This window comes from Scomber scombrus, chromosome 15 (genome assembly GCF_963691925.1).
Source record: "Scomber scombrus chromosome 15, fScoSco1.1, whole genome shotgun sequence".
In the NCBI taxonomy this organism is placed as follows: Eukaryota; Metazoa; Chordata; class Actinopteri; order Scombriformes; family Scombridae; genus Scomber; species Scomber scombrus.
The window spans coordinates 12,151,339-12,177,777 of NC_084984.1; the positions used below are offsets into that span (position 1 = coordinate 12,151,339).

Here is a 26,439-nt window from a genome sequence, read left to right on the forward strand (position 1 = left end):
GCAAACTTTGCTAATAAAACTAATTAAATGATGTAAAATCCAGTATAATAATCCTACCATTAATAGGAGACATTATGCAGCATGATAAGAACTTTTCATTCTTGGCACATTTTGTTTACAATAACCAATTCTGTATTTTGGTTCAGTTCAAATTTGAATGCACAGCTATTGCCAACCATCTCAGTTCTACAGTGTGATATTGCTATTTTGCCTTAAATAAAAGATGTGAAGTCTTCTTCCACCACTGACAATATCACACAGGAACTGTATACTGTATAAAGTCTGTGGCCGGCTGTAGCTGAGCAGTGGAAACTTGAGCAATGGTTTAACCAGCTGTGAGGAAAGCTACTGTGAAGGAAGGTAGCTTATATTGCACAGTACTTTGAAATGAGGGGTTGCAGCATGTAGGTTTATACTTAAATAATATAGCATTATAATGGCAGGAAATCACACATATACTGCATTGATGACTTCAGCCAGACATGCAGCTCCTGAAGGTGGAAAATGGCAGTTGTTACAGAACTTTAATTACCGTCCTGCTGACAAAGATGACAGGAAATGTCGGCTAGAAGCCTGGCTAAAACCAAAGAAGTGGTTGCCTACAAAGGAACATTTTAGTGAGGGTGGTCCTGCAAAAGTGAAAACCCTCCACCCATGCTCCTCTTCAGTACTCTATGAATACACATAGACATAGACTCACTCTAACCACATATTATGGGTTTGTACTTGCTGATGGTTTCATATTTGGCCCAAAGTTTATGTAAATGCAGATGCTAGCCCCACATCACTGTAGTTTGCTGAAATACCCAAGGTTTTTCCAACCATGTTCCCGGTCTGCTAATCCAGCTGCCTTTACGTAGACCCACTGTGTGATTGGTCCCAGATTTGCTGCGGGTCCAGACTAACTATTTGGCTTTTTCTCTGACATTTTCCCATTGCTGCTGGCACAGTGCGACCTGTAGGAAATGACTGAGAATTGTGACTCTAACAATGGTAATGGAGCAATGCCAGACCACAGATGTTTATTCGACCACACACAGCATTCTTCTGGGTTAATAACCACAGACATGGGAAGATATCTACTAGTTAATGATTTGGTCTGACACACAGTAAAGTATGTGCTTCGTTTGGGGAAAATGCGTGGCACTCTCTAAAGTCAAGCAATAAGATTCTTAGCCTTTTAGTCATATTCTAGCACACAATGCTCATGACTCATCTGTTCTTGGTGCAAGTTTTGGATTTGGTTTAAAAATAAAGTTTATTTTCTTAGTCACATTTTGGTCATTTTATGTTTAGTTTTAGTCAAGAAAGTCTTAAAATCTCAGCAGTGTAGTTTCCACTTCATCACATCTGTTTTAGAGAGTCATCATCTGTCCTTCTGTCTCCAAGACTCTCACTGAGTCCCACTCCTAGCTACCAGCCCTGCCCATCCTTCCTGGATATGAGGTCACGACAGAACAAAGGATGGACTGCTGTCATCTTAACTTAAACTCTTACCTGTATGCTTGCTCGTTCTCACTTTCTCCCTCTTTTCCTTATGTCAAGTAGAATCACAGCAGGGAAAATGTCAAATCAGTTGCAGCAGCACCGCTGGTAGACTAAAGGCTTTTGTTAATGTTAGCGTTACACTTATGATGTGTTGGTAAATCTGCAGAGACAAGGCTTAGTGGTTTGGTATTCATATTACATTTTCTTGAACTTTGGACAGAATATCACTGGGCACTTAGAAATATTAAAGACTTTGGTTTTGTTTTCTATTTTTTCAAGCCCTATTCCAATTTCTTTCTTCTTATCATGTATTATTCATGGATTTTTTATGTGTAGGTAAATCTGCAGACAAAGCTGGATGCTTAGTATAAATTCAGTTTACTGTCATAGAAAACTTAAGAAACCAAAAACTATTCATATTTTAGAAGATGCAATCTGAGAATATTGACTTCTTTCTTTAAAAAAATGACTCAAAACGATAAATTGATTAGCAGAATAGTTGGTGATTAATTTAACAGTTAGTTAAGCAACTAATTAATTAAGTGACTAATTGTTGAAGCTCTACTCTGGAGTACTACTGAGAGGTATTAGAGAGTATGCTTCTAGTTTTAGTTCAGTTATTTTTCTCAATTTTTTTTATTGTGTTATTATCTATAGACAGCTACTCCATTTGGTCACTTATCTTATCTCTGAAACATGTAAAGCACATAAATGACTCAACTTGAGGGGAATACAGCAGGCTAAATTCCCGAATAAGTGCTAATTGTTTCTACTTTACACAAAATACACCAAAAATTATGTTTTAGTAAAATTGTAATTAATTTGGTTGAGTGAATACATGTTTTTTTGTTTGTTTGTTTGTTTGTTTGTTTGTTTTTTCGTATTCTAAACAACCCTTCGTGCTACAAAAACTGGTACTGAGTCACTATTGCATTGTGAGTTTCCACATACCTCCTGGTTTTTGATAGGCTTCATGCATTTAGCTGACCCGCCAGCAGCCTCTCTCTGCCCGGGGCTGAGGGAGGGAGGGAGGGGTGTGACTTCAGCCAAGCGTCCACAGCTCCGGACTTCTGAGATCAGTAAAAGATGATGAGCTGCTCTCTTCCAGCGAGCGACAAGGAATTAAAGCTCATTATTATCATCACACAAGAATACGGAAAATCGACTGACTGAGCAATGCCATGTGTGTCTTTCAGTGCGCGTTTAACTTTCAACTAAAACCGAACTGCGAGCATCCCACGGTGAGTTGAGTTCTTTTATTTGGGGGGAAAACTGAGCTGCTTGAGTCGGCAGAAATAGGCTACTAACAAATTTCCTCTAAGTGAAGTCGGTCACTTATAGCTTACAATAGCCTTTCTTACTGTGATTCAAAATGATAGTCATGTCTGAAAAGAAGAGGTTGAGATTAACTTGCATGCATATGGAGCCTCTTGGTAGTTTTCCTTTAAGGCAATGGTCCAATATTCCTATGTAAACAAACAGCATGATTTAATTGAAGGTGTTTTAAGGTGTAGGCTACAAGTTACCTACATTATTTAAACTTTCTACTGTTATATTACCAAACAATTTGTTACAATGTATTTCCAGTGGAATTAAAACAACTAAATTATTCATTTTAAATCCATCAGACAAACTGAATATATGCACAATGTCAGACTAATGAACAATAAATTGGCTGCTTGCTTTAATAAAGCTTGTGCTCCTCACATCTCTCACTGCAGCTTAACACGGTGGAACTCCTGTCACTGGACTCCTTGCTCACTCCTGACATCCAGTGTCAGCAGCTGGTGCTTTGAAGATGATCAACCCTCACGTATACCTCCACTATAACTACACAGGTAAGCTGGACCACCGGCCCACCGTGGGCACGGGCGCTGGCGCCGTGGACACCAAAACCATTGTGTTCCTCATCATATGCAGCTTCATCGTTCTGGAGAACCTCACCGTGCTGGTAGCCATATGGAGAAACCACAGGTTCCACAACCGCATGTACTTCTTCATCGCTAACCTGGCACTTTGTGACCTTCTCGCTGGAGTGGCTTACCTGGTCAACTTGCTGCTGTCAGGAGAGAAGACCCTGAAGCTGTCACCTGCTCTCTGGTTTGTCAGAGAGGGCAGCATGTTTGTAGCACTAGGTGCCTCCATTTTCAGTCTCCTGGCTATTGCAATAGAGAGACACCTGACTATGATCAAAATGAGGCCTTATGATGCCAATAAGAATTACAGAGTGTTTCTGCTCATAGGGACCTGCTGGCTGATTGCGATATCTCTTGGAGCTTTGCCTATTCTTGGCTGGAACTGCCTGGATAACCTCCCTGATTGCTCAACCGTTCTCCCCCTCTACAGCAAGAAATATGTAGCTTTCTGTATCACTGTTTTCATGGTTTTGCTCTTAGCCATGTCAATCCTGTACGCCCGTATCTATATCCTGGTGAAGTCCAGCAGCCAAAAGGTGAGCAAGCACAGCAATTCGGAGCATGCAATGTCACTGCTGCGCACCGTCATCATTGTAGTTGGGGTTTTTATTGCCTGCTGGACGCCCATCTTCATCCTGCTCCTAGTAGATGTGGCATGTGAGAACGGCTGGCGCTGCCCTATCCTCTACAAGGCTGACTGGTTCATTGCAGTGGCTGTGCTCAACTCAGCCATGAACCCAGTCATCTACACTCTGGCCAGCCGTGAGATGAGACGGGCCTTCTTGGGTCTGGTATGTGGTATTTGCTTCAGGGGGAAGGCTTCTGTTAATGGCAGTGGGAACAGGCAGTCTCTGGAGCCCAGCCGCAGCAGGAGCAAGTCGTGGAGCAGCCAGAACAACCCCAATCAGAACCAACAAAGCTCCAAGCAGGCAGAGATGGAGAAGGGGGAGGAAACAAACACGGTTCATAGCGAGGTTTCAGTGGTGGCAGGAACAAGCAGAGGTGCTGCTGAGACTATCCACGACAGTAACAGAAAAGACTGAAACAGGGAACCAAGATACCTGTAGTAGGAAGGTTATATGCTCATGGGCCTCTGCAGTGCTCACAATGGACAGAATTGATGAGAAAAAGAAAATTGAGTCTTGATTAATATAGAATGAAGACATTCTTGAATGAAATGTTGACGTCAGGCCTAGGCTGCAAGGAATGGTTCCTCCTTTGTGCTTGATGCTGATGTCTCTTCATCATTCACGATTGGGAAGCTCATTAAAGAGTACACCTAGCATTATACTAAGTAATGGATGAGGCCAATATGCTCGATGACTGAATATCACCTCTAGGTATAGCTCATATTTGCCAGTGAATGGCGGACTTAGCCTTGACAGAAAATCATTTACCTCCGTGGTTGCAGATGTGACCATCTTAGACAAGAAATGACAAAAACCTGAAATGAATTACATTAAAAGTGCAATTATAGTACCGCAAAAGTTATATATAGATGAATGTGAGTGATTGTAAACAGTTATTGGTGTAATGACAAGTTATTTATTATTCTATGCAGTATATTCTGTAATTTTGTATTTAGTCAATAATACTTACTATAGTATACTATGCAAAGATGATGTGACGTAAATGAGATAAAAACACCATTTGGAGATTCAAACCTATTACCCGTTTCACCATTTAAGGAGCATTATGTTCAAAATGACAGAACTGCATCTGTTATGATACTTTATAATACTTATGTAGATAATTTAACATCAGTTATGTTTAGTGATACAAGGGCTCCATCTGCTGGCTAGAAATGGTAGTTATCATCCTATGTGATGTCTAGATACTGTATTTTCACTACATGCATGCTCAGGACAGAATCATCTCATTTTTGCACCAAATTGAAATTGTGTATGAGTTTGTGTGATTATTTCAGAAACTAATATGTAGTATATCATCTCTAAAAGCATGACGCTGGTAGACTGAAGAAACAAGCCTTGCAAAGTCATGTGAATGCAACGCAGCATGTTAAATGGAAACTGCTAAATTAGATGCAGCTATTTATATGATGCAAACTATTAGCCTTGATATTATAAAGGGAAAGTAAACATACTGTATAAATATGATACACCTGGATCATTTCAGGTGGCCAGTAGAGAGTGCAGTTCTGCTCAGTCATGTGCAGTACCTTTCCCACTTCATAAAGGGTCAGGTCACCCAAAATACAAATAAACATTTTTAAAACTTATTTGTAGAGGTATATATAGCCATGCAGATATGTTTTCTTCTTTCTTGTGTCCAAATTTAGATATGTACCCCTCTAATTCCTGTTTCCAGCAAAATAAATGAAATTTCAAATCGAATGTTGTTTGTGGTGCTCACAGCATTAAAAATAACACTAAAAAACAACAAGCAAAAAACAGTATCCCTTTTACTTTCAAAGATATAATCCAAAGACATCACTGTGGATGGCTTTTACTAGAACTACTTTATACCAAAGAAATAGTCCCTGTGAAAACTTCTCCAAAATTACAAGGACACTGTTTATGGAGATTTTGCTGTGAATTTATTTGCATGGCTAGATATCACCAGAAATAAGTGAGAAAACATCATTTGGATTAACCGTCCCAATGTGTCTAAATACTGCGTGTATCAAAATGTGTTATTATTACAGGACAGAAAACAAAAGAGATTCTACACATTCACGGTTTTATTGCCAACAGTCATACAGAATAATGATAAACCCATACAACCAAAAGATTAAATCTGTAAACATCATTTGGACTCGTTTCTTTGTTTTTATTTCCTTTTTTTTCTATACCTGTTCCAAAATAGTGAGTTTTTGTGTGATTCTGTCTGACAAAGGTTTATATTTAGAATCTGGAAATGATACATTTATAATATATAATAGAGAGGGAGGGAGATACAGAGATAGAGAGAGAGAGAAAACAGTAGTCTCAAGCAGCAACACGCAGCAGGGCAAAACACAACCTCTAGTGAACAGGCATGCCCCATTGAAGATCAGCTATTGCACTTTGAAGAGAGAGAGAAAAATAAATAAAAACACCATTTGTACAAATAAAAGGCACATTTTCATCAACAGAAATCTGGAAAAAGCCATGTTTCTTATTTGTGTCCCAGCTTGTTTGGATGTATAATTAATTGGCATGTTATCAGAGAGATTCAAGTATGGAGTGGTTTCATATATATATATATATATATATATATATATATATATATATATATATATATATATATATATATATATATATATATATATACCCTTTGTTCTAAACTGCTCCGAGGTGGTTCTACAATTTTGCTCTTCAGAAATAAAGACTGATCACAGAATTATTCGTTAAATTAGCAAAGTGCTTTTTTACAAATTCAATTAGCGCATTATGTCTTCTTCCAAGATATTAGATTTGATGAAATCATGTCACAAAGAATCCCACAAAGTAAAAATCAATGGTGGATAACTGTCGAAAAAAACCTCAATGATTCTTTGTACCTTTTCTTGTCCCCTTTCTCTTAAAAACAACAAAACAAAACATCCCATCATGTCCCCATCATGTCAAGCTAAATATGTGTTGTTGTGAGATGCATGTACTGTACACTCCCTCTTGCAGCAAAATACAGGCACGTTATATTACATTGCATCTGTCTTGTCAAACTCATTGAACACATGCTGATTTTGGTTCAATTGAAGTGGTCCAGTGCATATCAAATACAATGCCCCCATTCATTTGGTATCCATCAGAGTACTGACAATAAGTAAGGATGAGAGCATTTAAAAAGTATGTTGCTAGAACTGCTGTGTACTATTTCTATGAGCCATTTCAAAATGTTGATTCCCACTCTACAAAAACAGTCTTTATAACCTAAATACAGGAAACTGTTCTGAGGAATGATTGTGTACAGTGGACTGAAAATTTCAAATTAAATCTTGACTTGTCAAGCAATAATAGTTGAAAACTTGCTTCCTAAAACTGAATTTTCCTCTGTACTGCTGTACTTCTAGCTATACACAGCCAGATAGCCTTTGATACTACTAAGTGATAACACAAGAGAATTGAAGTGAGTGTGACTGACAGGTAAAAAAGAGAAGCATCTCTGTGATGACATCTAGTGGCAATAGACTTGCCATTAAATGTGTACACACTGAGAAATTAAATATTTTTGTTTAACATCAATAAGTGAAAGTGATCTAATATTGAACATTCTGTATTGAGTACACTGTGTAAACTCCACATTTTTCTAATTCATCCTCTTCGGTAAAAAGTTTAAATTACATCTCAACACATTGGTGAATTGTCTTGGTACAACTGACACAGATGATCTAACTTTCTGATTGTGCTATTCATTTGTGGTCATTCAAATAATGATGATAATAACTTTTTAAAAGTTCACAAAAAAAAGTCAATTAAGAATGTGAGAATATCCATTGCATGACTCAAACCCCAAAACTAATCATCGACTACACACCTAAAATAAGTATCCAGAGAAAACCAATTCAGAAATAATCACTGTTTGAAAAGCATAAATATTTTTACAGTGTCAGCATAAACAAGCACCTCTTTCAAATAAAGGGGTATCAAGGTCTACGAACAATGTCCACAAGAACAGTTGATTTTTAAGTCATGCGACTGCAGTGACACAAGAAAATACTTTTTAAAAAGTTTATCTTTAAAGCCATTGACAGCACTATGAAGGATGCCTGTTTGCATTCCAACACTTTGTGACTACTGCAAAGCAAAACACATTCAGTTCTAATCCCCGATAAAAGCAGATTTCATATAGTGACTAATTGAGTGAGCTGTCACGCTATTGGTGAGATTAAAGGACTTTTTTCCCCCTAAAGTAATTCAATATAAATAGCATTTGTTGTCCAAACTGTTTTTATTCCTCAACCTCCTAGCCAACGGTTCCTGTAGAAATGTGGTTGTGCTTGACAGACAAAACTAAAATTTCAGGTTTTTATTCTAAAATACTCTTGTTAATACCTCTTTGAGGTTTGATTTGCACTTCATCTAAACTACAAGAACAACTGTCTTTATCTTTTAAAACACCAAATCAAGATATTATGCCCAAATGCACCTATGTCTTCTCAAAAATATAGCATTTCAGTCATCATCACAACAAAATAATAACAGTTCTATAAATATTTTTTTCAAATCTTAAACAAATCTTGCGTCTTCCAGTGCCTCCAGTAAAGTAACCGCAGCCAAATTCTCCAAAAAAACACTGTCAGCACATTTTGCCTTTGAGCATCTTCTCTTCAGGTTTCATCTTCAAGTTTCAGGATGGTAGTAGAGACTGTTCAGAGCTTCCTCTTTCCCATCAGGCATTGCAAGCATCACTGTTTCCTTCCAACTGGCTGTAAGAGACACAGTTCACTCCCAGCTGACACAATCGGCAGATTGTTGTCACGGTGATGGCCAATAAGGTGGCTAATGCTGTCAAATATATGATCTTTTGTCCGTACCTTGGAAAAGAGAAAAATAGGTTTGAAGTCTGTTAATTTAAGAAGTTTAATTTTAGCAAAGTTTGGTGTTTTTTCTCAAAAAATAAGAAATCTTTCTATTCATGTATTCATGCTCACTGACACATTCACAAACTTGTCATTTCTCCCTTTGTCTTGTCTCAGTGTCTAGCATGCTGCATCCCTGACACACTCTACATGTCCTTTTTTAAATGACTCTTACCGTGCCCTCAGGGTCCACCAGCAGTAGGTGTTTGGCAAGTCCATTGTGCATGCCCGTCAGTACATAGGACCCTGGGTTGGTAGTGCTCTTACGAACCAGGAAGTCCCCGTCTTCTTTCAGCAGTTTTTCAGCATCGCGGCGGCTCATTTTGCCATGGTACCACGTCTGGCCCTCCAGCTCCTCCTGTGCCCGGAAGGCCAGCGAGCGCACAAGAAGAGGGCTTGAGTTGTCCACAGATGCTGCCTTATGAAGACTAGATACCTGGGACTGCCCCTGGGACGGCGGATGGGACTGAGACTGAATGGCATCCTCGAAGGGCTCTGGTACAGGTGAGGGCAATGCCAAAATGTTGATTAAGAGAGGAATAGTATGTACAGAATAAAACTGAATTTTTAAACATGAAAGGTGTGCTGATCCATAAAATTAAGCAAGTGTAATTGTTTGTATACAAATCTAATGTGTCCTCATTTCTTTATGATGCTAATGAAAAATTGTGTTTGAGAGAAGGATAATGTTGATTCCGTATATTACATTCTTTTCCAATAAAAAAGACTGCTGTTGAGGACTCCCATTAAGTTGCCACACAGGCGCAACATCCGCACTTTGAATCTGGCTAGGGACCTTTATTTCTCATGAAGGGCAGGCACCTTATCCTCCTGGAAAACTGTCACTTCCAGGTAAACAGTGAATCTGGTAACCTAATTATTGATATCCATTTGATTTACAGTTTAAATGGATCATGTGTAATGTAATATCCCGCACTAACCTTGTTTCAACAGAAAATACATTACATAAAAGATTCCTTTTTATGTGTCTTTTCACTGTCACTAAATAGTGTTTAAACCAAATGGGATAAAGCATGAAAAAATTGATTGCAATGGTGTTAGAACATCATTATAAGAAAGTAAAATGTGAAATGTCTGTAGCCATTAGCTTAGCAGCTTCAGAAGAAGGGATTTACCTAAAACTAAAACAAAAAAGGATGTGTTGAATATGTAAGTATACTATACTATTTGAGCTTTAATGAAAATGCACTGTGTTTTTATGACTCTGGGCACCTGGCAACAGTATATCCGGATCAGGATAAGATACTCAGATTTTCAAAATACCCCGCTGTCATCTTTCAATTTTATGACATTTAAAGAATATTATTTTCTGCTGTGGTTCAATTGATCTGACCTCTTTTAGCCATTTAGTTTTATTTAACCACTCCACTGATAAATGTGTACACTAAAGAGGATGTTATTCATGGAGATAACTTCTCTTCCTCAGAGTAGTCTAATCAGTGTATCAGAGTATCTGTATGTACAGATATGTATCTATTTAGTAACATATGTCATTCATTTGCAAAGTGATGCAATGATGCTGATGACACTGCTGTATATGTAAGTGTGAATGTTTAATTTTAAATGTATTCTCTATGTCCATAAATCAACGTTCTGTACCCACCTAGTATTATTATTATTCAGGGTTACTTAAAGGAGTTTGTAAGATTTAGTGGCATCTAGCAGAATGGGTCTTGGTGGAAATTTAATACAATGTTCAGAAGCATGTTTTAATTTGTGTATAATCCCATGAAAATAAGAATTGTTGGGTTTTCGTTACCTTAGAATTATCTATTTACATTTGCATAAGGCGTGGGTCATCTTCCATGGAGCCTGCCATGCTGCATTGCCTTACTTCTACAGTTGTAACGGACAAACCAAACACTGGCTCTATAGAGGGCCTTCTGCCTTTTTTTCAAGTGTTGTAGCCACCGTAGATTCTTCTACACATTTAGAAGGGGAGGATGAGGAGAGGGTTATTGATTTGGTTTCATTATGCAACCTCACTGCTAGATGCCATTAAGTCTTACACACTGGTCTTTTAAATTGTTAAACAAGAAAAGTTTGTAATGGTGTAGGTCACTGCTCACATGTAATTTGTGTCATGGATTCTCCACACATGGTTACACACATCATTATGAAACTAATCTTTTATGTCTAATAATAGCAACGCTTAGTTTGAAGTTGAAAGGAGGAAAGAATAAAGCTGTTCACTGACAGTAACACTGTCCTCCTATTGTCTTCATACTGACACAATGTTATTATACTGTGTCGCCACACCAAAGTCACTGAGAAACAGAAGCCAGGAAACTATAATTAATCTGATCAGAAAGTCATCTTACACTGTTATTCTAAAAGGAAAGGAATAGATTCTGTTCAGAAACTTTGTAATGCTTCAGTGGGTAATCTTCCAAATGATTGTAAAGCAATGGCTGCTTCCAAATCCTCTATTCAAACCACATGGCCAACATAAACTTCAGTGCACTCCAACCAAGACTTACTCATGTCAAACAGGTCCTTCTGTGGGCTTTCTTTGGCTGCAGCTGCCATGCCTTTTGTCACATTTTCTGCCTCTGCTTGGAGTGCTGCCAGCACCTGAGCGTCAATCTGCTGGGTGTTCATATATGTGGGCATCTCTCCTGTTTTTGGTGCCTGACCTTTACTCTCAGGCAGACTGCTTATATCAAATGATCCTAGACAGGTGGGAAAACAATCAGTCACACTGTTGATTTGATGAAATGCAGTTAAATTAAATATGTAATATATGTATATAGTGAACTGTATGGATCTTCTTACCCTGTTGTATAAAGATGGGCTTTCTCTCATCTCCCCAGTTTTCTCCACAGTGCCGCCCTTGGTAATATGTCTGATCGACTGAGCCTGGGCCCATCTGATGGCAGACAGTGTATGTTTAAGATATTTCTGAATTAAGATGTTAGGTGTTTAAATGTGGTGTAATTATGTCATTGCAAATGTCCAGAATGTGTACACATCTGAACTCTGCTCAGGTTCCTGTACCTGGCATCCATCGGCTGCATTCTGATTGGTCAGCCGGGTGTCGATGAAGCCGCCAGGGGGTGGCATCTTACCAGGGATGTTGTTATAGTAAGGGTGCTCTGTTGATTCTTCCTCTTCCTCTGTCCATGGTAATTCCTCCATGTTTAATACCCTGAGAAAAACATGTTTTGACTATGAAACTCAATATTGTCTATATGTGCTTGTATTATGGAATATATGTACTTAGATGTATCAACACCTCACCTGTCATGTGTGGAGGACAGCTTGCTTGAGGGACACTGCAGGTACTGCTGGAAGCGAAGGTCAAAGGCCTGGCCGATGGTGCTGATGACATCCTGGGCCAGACCATCAGAGCACTCCAGGATGTGGCATGCTGATGAATGTCAGAGCAACACATTCAAAATGAGCGTGATGCATGCAGCATATGACACACCATAAAGAGTAATAAGGGAATGAACCCCTACCTCTTCTGTTAACAGGATCTTTTGCTACATAGGCAACGTAATCTGTCGTGTCCTGAAAAAAATACACATTATATTATACATTATTTTAAAAGTTAATGCCAGTTTTTTTTTCTGTCAAGTCAAAACTATTACACAGTGCTTTTTGATAAAGGTAATGGGAAGTTTGAAATGTGTACTTTACAAAAATTGAATAACTTACTAATAATAAATAATACCATCTCTCATAGGAAAAAATACATGAATAATGTATTAGTTGATTACATCTTTTTGCCATGAGTTTTATTATTGCAAAACACAGAACATTGAGTTACTTACAGGGTCTCCACCTGATGCAAAGGAGATGGACTGCATATGATGGTTGGCTATGATCTGTCAGGAGCCAAATTACACAATGCACATGAATTAAACAATGTGTCCGCATGCACACAGATGCACATGCATTAATTATGCACATTTTATACACATACAAATGTGTGTGAGGATTTGGTCTACTTCGACAACAGAAAAACAGCCCTGTAACTGTGAAGCAGCCACTTTGGAAGTTTTCAGGAAAAGTTTGACATTTTGGGAAATATTCACTCTCTTGTTGAGCTTTTCATGAGAGTAACATCTACACCACTCATGTCTGTCCGTTAGGTATGGAGCTGGTTTTGTCCAAAGTACAAAAAAATATGCCAAACCTCAAAACCTCAGACATTAGCTGGCTCTTGATTTTTGATCTGAACAGAAATGTAGTTTTGTGTTTAATAGCATTTGGTCAGCTAACCATCACTGCCTTATTGAAACCACATATGATTTGCAGCTACAGCGGCTACAATGTCTAATTGAAATTTGTCTGGTACATTATTTCTCATATCTGTTCAGAGTTTACATTATCATTTGCTTCATCAGTCCAGCCTGATATGTAGTTAGCTAGAGCCCACAAAGGCACAAACAACAACAGCATGTTTTGCTTAACTAGTGCAACTTGTCAGAAGCTACAACTCAGAGATTAAGACCAGAGAGTGCAGGGCTACAGAGAATCAGGGTCAGTCCTCAGATTTGATGCTTCTCCAGCAGCTTTTTTCAAGTGTCTTCTGCTTTCTCAAGAAATCATAAATGTTACTCCGTCTGGTGTGTGCTACTATGTGTAGGTCTTGGGTTATTTTTCCACTTTGGCACCATCTGCTGATAGTAACAAGAATGACATGGCAGCACATGACACTTCCACTGACCAGCCCTGCCAGAAAGGAAACTGTTCTATTATCCAAACAATTGGCTAAATATAGTGATATACAGTCCATAGAGAAAGTCACATTTCCAACATCTGGAGTTGTCATGTGCTCTTGCTTCTCTTCCCCTACCGCCCCCCCCAACTATAATACATCTTGAATTTTTAAAAACATCTTATCACCTTAGCAACTGCTAAAAATACATTTCCTCTATGGAAGTGATCTAAATTTGGAAACAAATGTCTTCTGATCACTTTTTTCTCCCAGCTAAACAATCTTTCTTTAGTTGAGCACAGAGATTCATTCTACTTATTGGGGAAACGTGGTAAATATTCTAAAACAAAAAATCTATTTAGACAATTATACAGTATGTAGTCTACACATTAATCTAAACATTACTATATACCATGTGGTATGTGACAGTGGTGCTACCATTTCTTTTTTTTTTAATTTTTTTTTTTAAACATGTACTGCTGGTAGTATCCTTTTTATTAAATGTATTTGGCCCACAAAATCCATTTACAAAGGTTGCAAGCCTACCTGTTTGCAGTCAGGTGTCATCAGGTTGAGGCTACTGGTGGAGATATTTAGATTGATGGACATGCCAGCAAACTGCAGGTTGCTCTTTCCCAGGATACTGGACAGAGCTTTGGACGGTGGCTGAGAGGATCAGAGGAGGACACAGAGTAACAAAGATGAAACAAATTACAGCATTTACACCAATGATTCTGCAAAGTATTTTACATTCACTACAGAACGAATACTGAACAATTTGTATGGGTAATTGTTTGGAACATACAAGTGTTTGATACTTAAAAAAAACAGCTGTTAATGGTGATTTTGATGACTAGAGGAGGCAGAGGCGCCAGGTAAAATTAGCCAAACGGATTCACAATTCTCAGTATGAAGCTGATGTCGCCATTTGTCACACAACCAAAATAACATTAGCTTATATCATATATCTATTCTGAGAGGGAAATTAGTCGGCACTGATTTTGTGTTATATACGCTTCCCTGACATTTGAATAAGCTCTAGAGAGCAGAGTAATGCTTCATTTCACACCCCACATTAAGACACAGTCTCCTCACACACTGTGGACACACACACACACACACAAACAGCCTCCTGATCACAGATATTGTGCACTACATGAGTCACTAAGCACTGTGCGCGGTGTGCAATGCATCGTGGGCTGGAGCTACGCCCACGCACATACAGTCCCATACCTCTTCATCTCTTTCCTCTCTCCTCTGCCGCTCCGAGTACAATCCATCCCTATCTCTCTCATAATTTCTTCCTCTCTCTATCTGTCTCTGTTTCCCTCTTTTTTACGTGAAGGAAAGCAGAGAGAAAAAAGCACTTACAGAGGAGATGCTATATTTAGAAAGTGTAAGGGTAAATGAATATCTAATGCTGTTTCCTCTTTTTCTGTCTACTGTACCTTTCACTAGCATTCATTTTCTCTACACTCTCAGTGTGGGCATCGTTTCACCCGTGATCACTCCATCTTTCTCTCCCTCCCTCCCTCCTCCCCTCCTTCCCTCTCTGTCCACTCATATACCTTTCTCTTCCGCAGAGCCCCTTTGGTCCCTGGAACAGCCTCACAAACCAGACTGATGGCTTCCCTGGAGGGAAGGAGAGAGGAGGGTGAAGCCAAGATGGTGACCATAGACAACCACAGAATCACAGTTATTCTGGCATTAAGTCAAAAGGTATTAAGAGTCGCCAATCAAGATGATTTCTTTGCAGATGAATATACTCTGTTATATTGAAGTTAAATAAAGAAAAATAAAATAGTAGCAATGTGTTTCAAAGATTTTTGGGACCTCTTTCTTTCATTTTTTTGAAAGTTTCACCTGTGAGGACTTGTAGCTTCACTCACTTATAGAGAGCATGTTGAACTGTCAGATAGATTTCTTTTTCAGGGTACACGGTTTGGTGTATGTTTTTTGTTTCAATTGTTTTTAATTTATAGGTAATAATCTAATAGTTCAATTATTTACATTTGTACCCTTCAATTAATAATAATAAATCTTTTGTGTTAGCCTTCACACAGTGATGATCTGAAATTTTCCAGGCTTTTCAGATCACTTGTAAAAATTAAAAGTTGAGATGTGTGAATGGCTTGTTTTTAATGTACCTGTCATTATTGTTTTACTGTAGTTACTTAATTGCAAAGATAAAAATGTTATTTATGTTATGTTTATTTATGTTTTGGTGTGGGCTCAGAAAAAAGGTATTGATCAATTTGCTGATGCTGCAGTCTGTTTTGATATTGTGTCTATTATTGTATGAAGGATGAAATATGACTTATTCATAATAAGTAAATGCTTTGAACAAAAAATCGCATTGCACAAAGAGAAAAATCTAAAACTCATACAGAGTGAACTGTTTTATCTGTAGCAGTCATGACAATGCCATCTTTTTAATGTAAAAGACAATAATAATAATAAGTGGATAAAATAGTGGCTAAAGATAAAGCTGGTTTGATTTAGAGGTGAATATTGGTTTGGATAAATCAATCACAGATGTAGGTTCTTTTAAAAAAGGAGAAATCTAATAACAGTAACAACATAAGGCAAATTCTTTTTCTTCCTCTCCCTGTCTCAATCTCTTCTTCACTACTTCTCTTTATTAGAGAGAGGAGAGAGAGAGAGGAAACAACTGTGTGGCCTTGCTAGCTAACGTCAACACCGGACTGACTTCAGGAAGTCAAGCAGAAAAGTGGACATGACACAAACCGATTCACTGCCGGCCTTTCGCTCACTGCACATTGGTCAATGATTTCAAAGATAGGAGATGGACACAGAAAATTCTATGCTAACAAAAATCATGACCTTGAAATTATAAGATTATATCTGCAATAGTAGGGTTGGTTTGAGATATTGAGGTAGTAATTGTTCTTTCTTTTAATTGGTCAAAATAACAAGCACCAAACACCAAAGGTATTCTAAATATATAATTTTAAAACACAATCATATCTTTAAATTTAGTTTTCTAGAACAGGTAGATTGAAGACGAGCACTTAAAATTACTGTATTTATCGGTGATATCAGACATTTGGGAGCAACATTTCAGATCAGTCTGTTTCAGATACACGTTTTTAATTTTGAAATTAAAACATTTGGTCAAATCGATGACAAATTTTTTACTCTAAGACTGCTGCTCTCCATTGCTTCTTGTTGCTTGCAGCTCTCAAAATTTACTTCTACTTTTTTGCCAGGAAAAGTGATAACTGTCAGTGTCTGAAACACTAACATCATTATATGTCTAATGCAGTTAAAACCAAACATAAACCCAGTTAAAAGCACGGTACAGTTAGCGTCTAACTTGAGTTCAATACAATTACAGTATTTCTTGCCAACATAACATTGGCATGCAGCTAGCATGGTAGCTAATGGTAAAAATAGCTTTCCACAAAAATATCAATCTACATATAGTTGTTTAGTAATGTTTAAAAGGTCAGGTATGGACAGGTATCACCCAACTACTGTGTTCAAAGTGCAGATTTCCATTAAAGTGATAAGTTACAGTATGAAATATGAAATATATCGCTGAAACTGGGCTTGTGCTCAGGCTGCCCTTTAGAAGCAAACAACATCTTAGTTATTTTTAGAAATGATGTTTCATGATGGATAAGAGCCACTTGCCATTGAGTTGTTTATGATAAAAGGGGTATTTGGGCAGGAAATAGTTACCATGATCATTTTTGGGATGTAGATGGTGCTGTACAGTATTAGGAAGCATTTACACAAAACAATTTGAAAGTGTTCAAAAGTGTGTGTGCCTAATCTACATTTGCTAAACTTAGTATATGTTATATAGACTGGTTTGAACATTTTATTTGATGCTTTAACTGGACAAATATCTAATTTGCAAGACTGTTACAGGTCTTTTATTACTTTCAAGGGCTGCCACTTTTTTGTACTGTACTGTCTATTGCTATATTTTCTGCATCAGAATCAAAACATGAGCAATGACATATGACTCAGTCATTGATTGACTTTACCGACACAAGAAAATGTATCTGAGTGGGCATTCAAAAAAAAAATCCTGATTTTATTTTTGCTTTTTACAAACAAATATGAGTTTGAGTCTTGATAATGAACAAATTCTAAAAAAGATAGAAAATAAAGTGTCAACATACCTTGTTATCTGTGATCTTGTGGTGAAATCCAGAGATCTCATTGACCGTAGGACTTCTATACAACCCAGGTACTGGAAAGAAATAATGAAAAGCCTGTGTGAAACAAATATTTAATAAGATGTAAAAAGTTAAATTCAGGTTTTCATGATAAGCATATCATCATGTACAGAAAAAGCACATCCTGATTTGTAGTCTTGGGTTTACAACCAGGAAACTGTCTTTTTTGCGTACTTAGAAATGATAAAGCAATTGCTTTAAATAAAACTAAACTGCTCTAAACAACCACCTTCATATACTGGAAATATGAACAGCTAAATTTTTTGTTTGTCAAAAAAGTGCACTTTATCTTCTCAGTAAAATGTCTATATTTAGTGACCGATACTGGATTTTTAGGGGTGTAAGAAATGAACGATATCGCCAATAATCTTATATATACAGGATCAGTGGCGTGCACAGACATTCTGGGGGGCAGGTGCTCAGTGAAAAATAAGGGCACTTTGTGTGGCAGGTGGAACTGCCGGCTGCCTTATTATAGCAGTGTGAGATTTTTTTTTTTTTAAACAAAAAAACATTACAGTTACATGTTGAATGTAATTGCATATTTATTTATGTCAATATGTTAATATTGACCTTTCAATTGGACTATAGCACTGATCAGTCAATCACTGTTGTCTTATTTCTCTGGAATATATGCACATGAGGTTTTTAGCAAGTTAGGCAGCTACAATCAGTGGTGTAGTGGTCCCTGGAGAAGTGGGTATACTCTCAATTTTTGCCCTTTTTTAACGCAGACCAGAAAAACGCCCTGTTTTAGAAACAATGACATGTAAGACTATTTAGTTTACCCAAAAATCTGTCAGTAGTATTTGCTCATCGTCACATCATTTCTGCTGCTTGATCTCAGGGAGGAAGGATTATGAAATGACTAAACCAATACTGGCCCACAGACTAGTGAGAGACAACTATGCATTGTGAGTGAACTATTAGTCCATCTACACTGTGGATGGACTAAGGAATAAGGAATTATACCTATTCTCTCCCTTGGCAAGTCAGTAGTTTCTTTTGTAAACGGTCTCTTTGAACAGCTGATTAGCAACAGATAGTGTCGGCCAGATGTGCCACTATTATAAAATTAACATGACTGGATCAGGAGCAGTTTGTAGGTATTAATGGTCACACAGGCAGCCTGCATGAATGTAAATTATAAATGAGGCAAACATGGTGTTTCAGTTATCTTTTGAATATATATTTAAATAAAATGCTTCAGATCTGAATTTGACAATGCATCCTTGTTAATATTTTACCTTAGATTAAAAAAAACCCCATATCATTCTCTTCCACACATCAAAATCAATCAGATAAACTCAAAAGTGCTTTCTTCTTGAATTGATGCTTTAATAGAAACTGTCATGACAGCTTTGTGACTTAAAGAAGACGCCTCGTCAATTAGGACAGCTAATTTAAGGATGATGCACTAATGCTACTGACATGTTGCTCTGCATCTCACTGGCAACATGTTGTATTATTTGTGTTGCACTGTTCTCTGTGTCCAATGTTTCAGAAGTTACCCAAACTAGCAATCTACCTAAACTTACCGGTTCATTGCATATCCTAAAGGCAAATCATTTAAAGTAAACTTGTAAAAGTAAATTCGTCGGTTAGCAATATTTACCTCGGCATGGCCCGCCCTTCCCTGCCTCCGATTGGCTCATCAGTTTACTGATTAGATTGACAGCGTGTACTAGCCAATTAGAGGCAGAGTAGCGTGGGTCATGGCTTCACCATCCTAGGGAAAAATGGGCAATTTGGCTCGCAGATACTACTGAATGGTGCGCATCAGGGGGGATTTAGAAGTGGGTATACACAATGCTGACTGAAAATTATTATTATCACACGCTTTTAATCGTCGAGCATTTATAGATTATCATGTCAACATGGGCCACATACAGTAGACTGTTAAAAAAAAAAAAAAACTTTCAAAAGGGCACTTGCTTGGTCCAGAGGGCAACGGGCAGGTGCTATAGCACCACCTAGGGTCTATCTGTGCACGCCACTGTACAGGATATAAACAAACACAGATTCTTTTTTTCTTTTTTTTTGCAACGATCCCTCCAATGGTGTGAAAAGAAATATAATAGAGGCATGATGTATTGCCTAAAATGACAAAATAAACTTTACTGGAAATTTAATAATAACACACAGAGCATAAAAACCTGTTTATTTTAAACCTGAATTAAGAAAAAGGACCAAATGCACATAAAATGCTGCCTATATAACTTCAAAAAGTATACATATATATTGGCACATTTACACTGATCTGCCAATACACAATACAGATATATCTACAATAGGCCAACATTGGTTGGGCTCTACATCTTAGATTACACTGATTTTATAAAATCATATTTAAGAAATGTGTCTGATTGTTAAATTGGTAATTTTAGTTATTATCCTCTCATCTAATTTTCATATTCTTATGCACTCTCTTACACTACGAAATGTGTTTTCATAAATTAACTTGTGTTCTGATTGATTTTCCCACTCAGCTCAGCTGGTATCTTGGTTGTCTTAGTCTCCATCTAAAAATAGAAATATCCACCTAGACCACCTTAGAGTTCATAAAGTTGAGTTTGACACAAAGTTGATGCAAAACTGGAGAAAAAAAAAGAGTCAATGCTTGTTCCCCATTAAGATATTTTGAACCTGCATCAGTGTTATTATGCCACATGAGCTTCTAAAGGTGACTGTAGTCCATCTATCCTATAAAATCATCTTCAGTGCCAGCCACCTACTCACATTACAACACCTCTTCTGATTAATATTGCAGACTGGGAACATTTTGTGCTGACGAGCTCCTATCCTTAAAAGAAATCACATGCATAATCTGGTTGTAAACAAAACACACGCAGTCTAATGTTTCTATTTCCACTCATTTTAAAAGAACTTAGTTACTGCCATCATAACTTTCATATTGTGAGGCCACCCCCCCCCCTCTGAGCACAACACTTGGACACCTTTTTCTGTCAAGCTGTACGGCAAACAAGTACACGACTTGCACAGTAAAACTGAACTCCAAATTAATTATGAAAAGCAATGGGAGGCTGGCTCTGAAGAACCCATAAATGATCCCAGTAAACAACATGACATCAGAATGATCACATTTATAGCTACATCTGTAGTCCTTCAAATGCACTGAGAAGACTAGTGAAGACTTCTAACACACAAGTCATAAATCATAATGACTCATTAATCTGAACATTTAGTTTATTTCTGGCTTTCCCATCATTAAGTTGCACTCCTGTGAAAGATGTGTTGTTCTGTTATGTGTATGGCGGTTACTTTAGACTACATTACATTATATATACAGTCCAGGTCTGCATAGTCTACACAGGATATGTCAGGTCAGGATGGTAGAAAAGTTTATCAATAAACAGGTTAAATGAAATAAGTCGATCAAATGAGTAGTAATACATGTTAAATAACACTGAAAATGTACACAAATTATGCATGACAGGCATGGATTATGATGTGATGTAAATAATCATAGTATACGACATACTGCAAGAAACTGTTGGAAGTTCATGAAAAAAGGGTTTTACACTATTCAGTCATTCAGCTATTATGAACTTTTGTCACATAACGTCCCTAGATAGCCTGGACATACAATATCTTGCAAATGTTGACCTCTAACCTCAATAAAAACAGTGCAATACTGACAAAACTTTTCCTATCCGATGTGATGGGAACAAAAACAGCTACCATGGGGCTAAAAGTGTAAACAGTGTCACTGTCAATCAATGTCCCTTTAGAGTAATGGTGCATGATGTGTGAGGAGTGACCACATGACGCTAATTAAAAGCGCTGTGAGCAGAACACCACGTTGAACTCAATATATACAGGCACCCAAACCGCAGGAAAAGCAGGGGGTTGGGGAGCACAGACAAGACCCATTTCCCCTCTCACAGTGTGGATGCTTTCAGCAGCATTGACCGGACAAATAAGCGCTCTCGGCCTTAATGCCGTTAATGGAATGTCACGCTGGTCACAGATACTGTAGGCTTTGTGCAGACAAGTTGTAGTAGGTGTCATATGATGGCAATCATACAGTTGATTTGGAATACAACATATTTCACCTGACAATGCTGTTCAGCGAGCTCATTCATTTTTATTTTTTTTTGCTTTTTCTTTAATGTGCTGCACAAATAAAAGAAGTAGAAAAAGACTAAACCTTAAACTACAAAAGGTAAATGCACTGCTACGTTATGGTTTCGGTGAAAATGGTTTATTCCATTTTTCTCTTATTCACTTCACACCTTGAGGAGCCAGAGCTCAGCATCATCACTCCTCATGCTAGTGACTCATTGCCGGCATGATGACATTCACAGCTCTTGTAGTTGTGCGCCAACTTGTGCTCCTTTAAATGATGTATAATGTATGATGGCTGAAATCACCAACATTAACATGAGATATGGGTGTGATAAGACAAACATGCACTGTATGTCTTTTTTGCCCCCGATTCCACCATTTCACTTATCTGCGAGCTAAAACGGCCATAGAGCTCATAGAGATGCACAATGTACAGAAATAACACATCACCATGGTTACAAAAGCATAACACCATGGCTTCACATACACAAGACTGACAGAAATACTGTAAAGATTGAAAACAGCATGTTCAAAATGATGCTGTTTTCATTTTGCCATTACAAGCTTTTCTTTTACTTTTCACCAATGCTGACCTTCTCCATTTCCTGAATTATTCAATGTTATATTTTTTGGTCGCTGCTCCTTCTGCTGTAGCCAACCTACATACACCCACTCAAGGGCATGTTGTGATGTGCAAGTGAAACAACATTATCTCTCCTTTTTCCCCCCCTTGCAGGTAGCTAAGCTTGATTCATTGAAAGAACAAAAACAATAGGTACACTGGGAAAAGAGAGGAAGGGAGAAATACAGAAATGAGACAGAGGGAGACAGAAAGACCACGAACCTTTACAATGTATGTCACTCCTGGACCAGAGATCTTCTCGCTTGAGTGTAGCCATCCTCTGGAGGGTTTGCTCACCAGTCCACCACCTCCACCTGGATTCCAGTCCTCTCCACCAGGCTGGAGCTCGTCCAGCCTGCTCTTCTTGCTCATGCTGACGGCTGGCTCCAGCTGTGAGCAGGGAGTTGAATGGGAGGCCGAGCTGCACAGAGAGCCGCCCACACCAGAGGCTGCTGCTGTTGCTGTCGCCACACTGGGGCTCGAGCCACTGGAGCTGCCTGAACCCGATCCCCCACCCCCCTGCAGCTTAGACACAGCCAGGTCCTTGACAGCTGAGGGCAGACCCTTGATGCCCAGCAAGCTGCCTGAGTTGCTGAATTTCAGGCTGGACACCTTGTTGATGAGGGTACAGAGGGTGGTGCCTCCATCTTCCAGGTGGTCAGAGCCGTGGCTGGTGGGGGTGCTGGAAGCACTGGTGGTGGAGGAGGATTGGACCTCAGTTGGGGGTGTGTAAGATGTCTCGGCGGCAGACTGGGGGGTGGCCGAGACCTTGGGGTTCATGGACAGGCCGTGGAGAATCTCATCGACGGAGGTTACTGACTCATTCCTGAAGCGGTTGTATTTGGTACGGTGAAGCATACCCTTCTCTCTCTTGCTCTCTCCCCTCTCTCCACCAACCGACACGCACAGCCTGCCTCTTTCACAAGTGTGCTAGCAGACGTGGCTGAGCCGTGCTGATTACCCTCTCCTGTAACATAGCAGCAGCAGTACAGGCAGCAAACGCCTTTTAGCAATCACAGGCCACCTGACTGTAATTTTCTCTATTGAGGTTACAGTGGTGGTTGTGTTGAGCTGCTGCTGCTGCTGCTGCTGCTGCTGCTGCTGCTGTCGCCAAAGTCCAATCTGCTCTCAGTAAAATCCAGAGCTGCAATCCAATCCGTCAGAGAGAAGAATACAGACACAATCCATGGAAACACAACATTGGAGCAGAGGAAGAAGAGGATGGAGAGGAAAAAGGTCTCTAAAAGGCTGCCAGTGTTGTGGTGCAGCTTGTTTGGTTTCCAGCTGTGATGATGATGCTGCTGCTGCTTATTTCTAGGCTCAAAAATCCAAAAAGTAAGAGAACAGAGAAAGGTCTATGTTGTTGATGATCACGGATACTGCGAGGGAAGAGCAAATACTCTCTACTGACTGCTGCCTGCCTGCCGGCTCAGAGCTGAAGCATGACTCACTGATCTGAGAAAACCTTCTCAACAAAAGGCTTGCTGAACACTGCAAATCACTTCCTGTTGGAGGGAGAGGAAAAAAAACTCCCACTTACAGCACACTAGAACCAATCAATTTTTAAATTCCCCCGTCTGATATTTATTCTCTGTCATTTTTACCCTCTTATTTGTTTTTATTGGAAAAAGGAAATGAAGAATGAGAGGTAGCTTGATAATTTAACTTGGTGAAATAATTATTCCTAACAGTTTGCTTGGATTCATGTTAAACACAATTACTGTCAAACGCAATGGATGAATTGATATAAGTTGTGATAAAGGATGATACACAGATTCAAATTAATCAGAGTTAGTAATTAATTAAATTAAATCAGTGATGAAAACTAGCATCCATGATATAGACAGTTCTGATCAGAGCGACCTACCAAAATCTTCTCTAACAAAAAATGCAGGCCCCCCCTTCTTTTTAAATCTACCATAAAAATGTAATTTTCCTTAAAAAGGGTATAAACGAAATCTCTACAAGTCATGGAAAGAAACAATATAGTGAGAATATAGCAAGACTGGAAAATGTAACATCATTAATATGTTGTCCATGTTAATTTATAACAGCTGCATCACTCCTGGTCCCCAGTTTTCTACTTCCCAAAACATATGACGACTTGATATTATTGTTGTTTCTGCGCAAAATATTCATAAGGCATTAATGCAATAATAAATAAGGAACATTTTTCATTTTCCATAAAATCTCTGTTTTGACACCATTTCTCTAAACGTGTCTCACTAATTCTCTATAAACATTCTGCGACAAAGGAATATAAAATTCAATTCCACAACAAGGAAGCAGATACAGATTCACAGCCTGTCTAAAATACCCATCAATTGGTCCTGGTTGAACTACGTGAATTATACAATTTTTAAAAAACACAGTATGAACGACATGTTTCTCAGGCGGATGAGTCAATGAAAAACAAAAACAAAAGGATAACAGAAAAAGCCCAAGAGTCTCCTTAAAACCAGCAGCAATGAAGCATCTTTGTCTCCCTGGTAGCGGAAAGCACACAGCCAGACACCATTCATGTAAAATGTCCTCAGGAGCATCTAGCAAAGCTGAAAGACTGACACTCATTCATAAGCAGCTTCCGCTCTCACTCTGCTGCAGATTTCGCACTGCAGTCCCTCCCAACATCTCTTTCCTGCCTGGCAAATATAGAAGAAAAAAAAGGAAAAAAAAGACAGCACGTCTGCCTTCCCTCCTCAGAAACAAAGGCAAACACAAAAGCAGAGAAGAAAAAGGCAGGCAGTCGCAAATCAAAAGAGGAGGCAAAAAGACAAAGGAGAAAAAGAGCAGAGGACAAAAAAGCATGCAATATTTAGTGTTTTATGTGAATGAAATAGCAGGCTGGCATACCAATGTTTCTGTGAATGGAAGCAAGGCCTTTCTGCCTCTGCAAGGCAATCCCTAGGGATGGCATGGTCTTATCCAATGAGGAGCCAGCTGGATGACTCATTCAGGGGAGGCTTGCAGAATAGTGGAAGAGACCATTTCAACTGCAGGTGTACATTTTGTTTTCTCTTAACTGCCCTTTAAAAAATGCTGCGCACATCATCCGATATGAGATGTTTCGCATAATTTAATAAGATCATGATGTGTCAACAGAATAAATAAAAAAGAAACAGGAAAAATATCTGAGCTAGAGAAGAGAAGTAAAATGCCACCCCTGTGATTTTGATTGTCACCATTATCAGCTTTTTTTCTTCTTCTCCACATTCATGTGAACAGTTACCACCTACACATTTAATTAGTGATTTACAGTTCATAAGTATGATGGCAGATAGTACAAATGCACACACGTTTATTTTAAGCTGCCAGATATGGTTAGCCATATATTTGGATATTTACATTTGAAAAATGAAAAGGGTACCCTCTAAGAAACACATCTGAGAGATGGTGATTATTATTTTTCTTGCGACCAACAGATATTTATCAGCTGATGCACGAGTTAAATAATCAGCAAACACTACTTCTATTTAACCTTGCTATGAAAAAATACTCCAGGAAAGTGTACACTTTGTCAAATACATGTATTTAGTGCTGTTTATGAAGGTTTTTTTTGTTTAAGACTGCTACAAACTAGCATCAACTGGCTTCAACATTCAACTAAACTTATGTATGATTGTATGATAAGCTGCAAACAGTGCAAGCTGAGTCAGTCTTTATGAGAGTTCAGGGATGTCAAAAATTGCCAGTATTTATTTTTATTGTTTTTTGAAAATGCATTACTATTGGAAAAAAATCTAATCAAAACTACTAACAACACTAGGAAATCCTGTTCATTTTTGGTAGGTTTGTTTTGTGAAGCTTGTCAGTCACCAATCAAAATGAAAGGCGTCTATAATGTCCAGTTGACAGTTTGTCAAACTAACAGCGATTGTGCAATGAAAGGCATTTGGTATCCAGTA

The 26,439-nt window shown here is 38.4% G+C and overlaps 2 protein-coding genes across 2 annotated transcripts; one reads left to right on the forward strand and one right to left on the reverse strand.

The window, feature by feature from the left end:
- The first annotated feature begins 2,657 nt into the window (after positions 1–2,657).
- LOC133995301 (sphingosine 1-phosphate receptor 3) lies at positions 2,658–6,484 on the forward strand. Its single transcript, XM_062434643.1, has 2 exons — positions 2,658–2,729; positions 3,210–6,484. The coding sequence occupies exon 2, from the start codon at positions 3,287–3,289 to the stop codon at positions 4,445–4,447; it is 1,161 nt and encodes a 386-aa protein (XP_062290627.1). The 5' UTR covers positions 2,658–2,729; positions 3,210–3,286; the 3' UTR covers positions 4,448–6,484.
- A 2,267-nt stretch (positions 6,485–8,751) lies between these two features.
- On the reverse strand, positions 8,752–23,392 carry shc3 (SHC (Src homology 2 domain containing) transforming protein 3). Its single transcript, XM_062434697.1, has 12 exons — positions 22,757–23,392; positions 17,767–17,837; positions 15,181–15,244; positions 14,159–14,278; positions 12,723–12,776; positions 12,408–12,459; positions 12,187–12,316; positions 11,944–12,094; positions 11,722–11,815; positions 11,427–11,618; positions 9,101–9,420; positions 8,752–8,880 (listed from the first exon to the last, which is right to left on the reverse strand). Exons 1-12 carry the CDS (start codon positions 23,390–23,392, stop codon positions 8,752–8,754), a joined length of 2,013 nt encoding a protein of 670 aa, XP_062290681.1.
- Between the last annotated feature and the right edge of the window lie 3,047 nt (positions 23,393–26,439).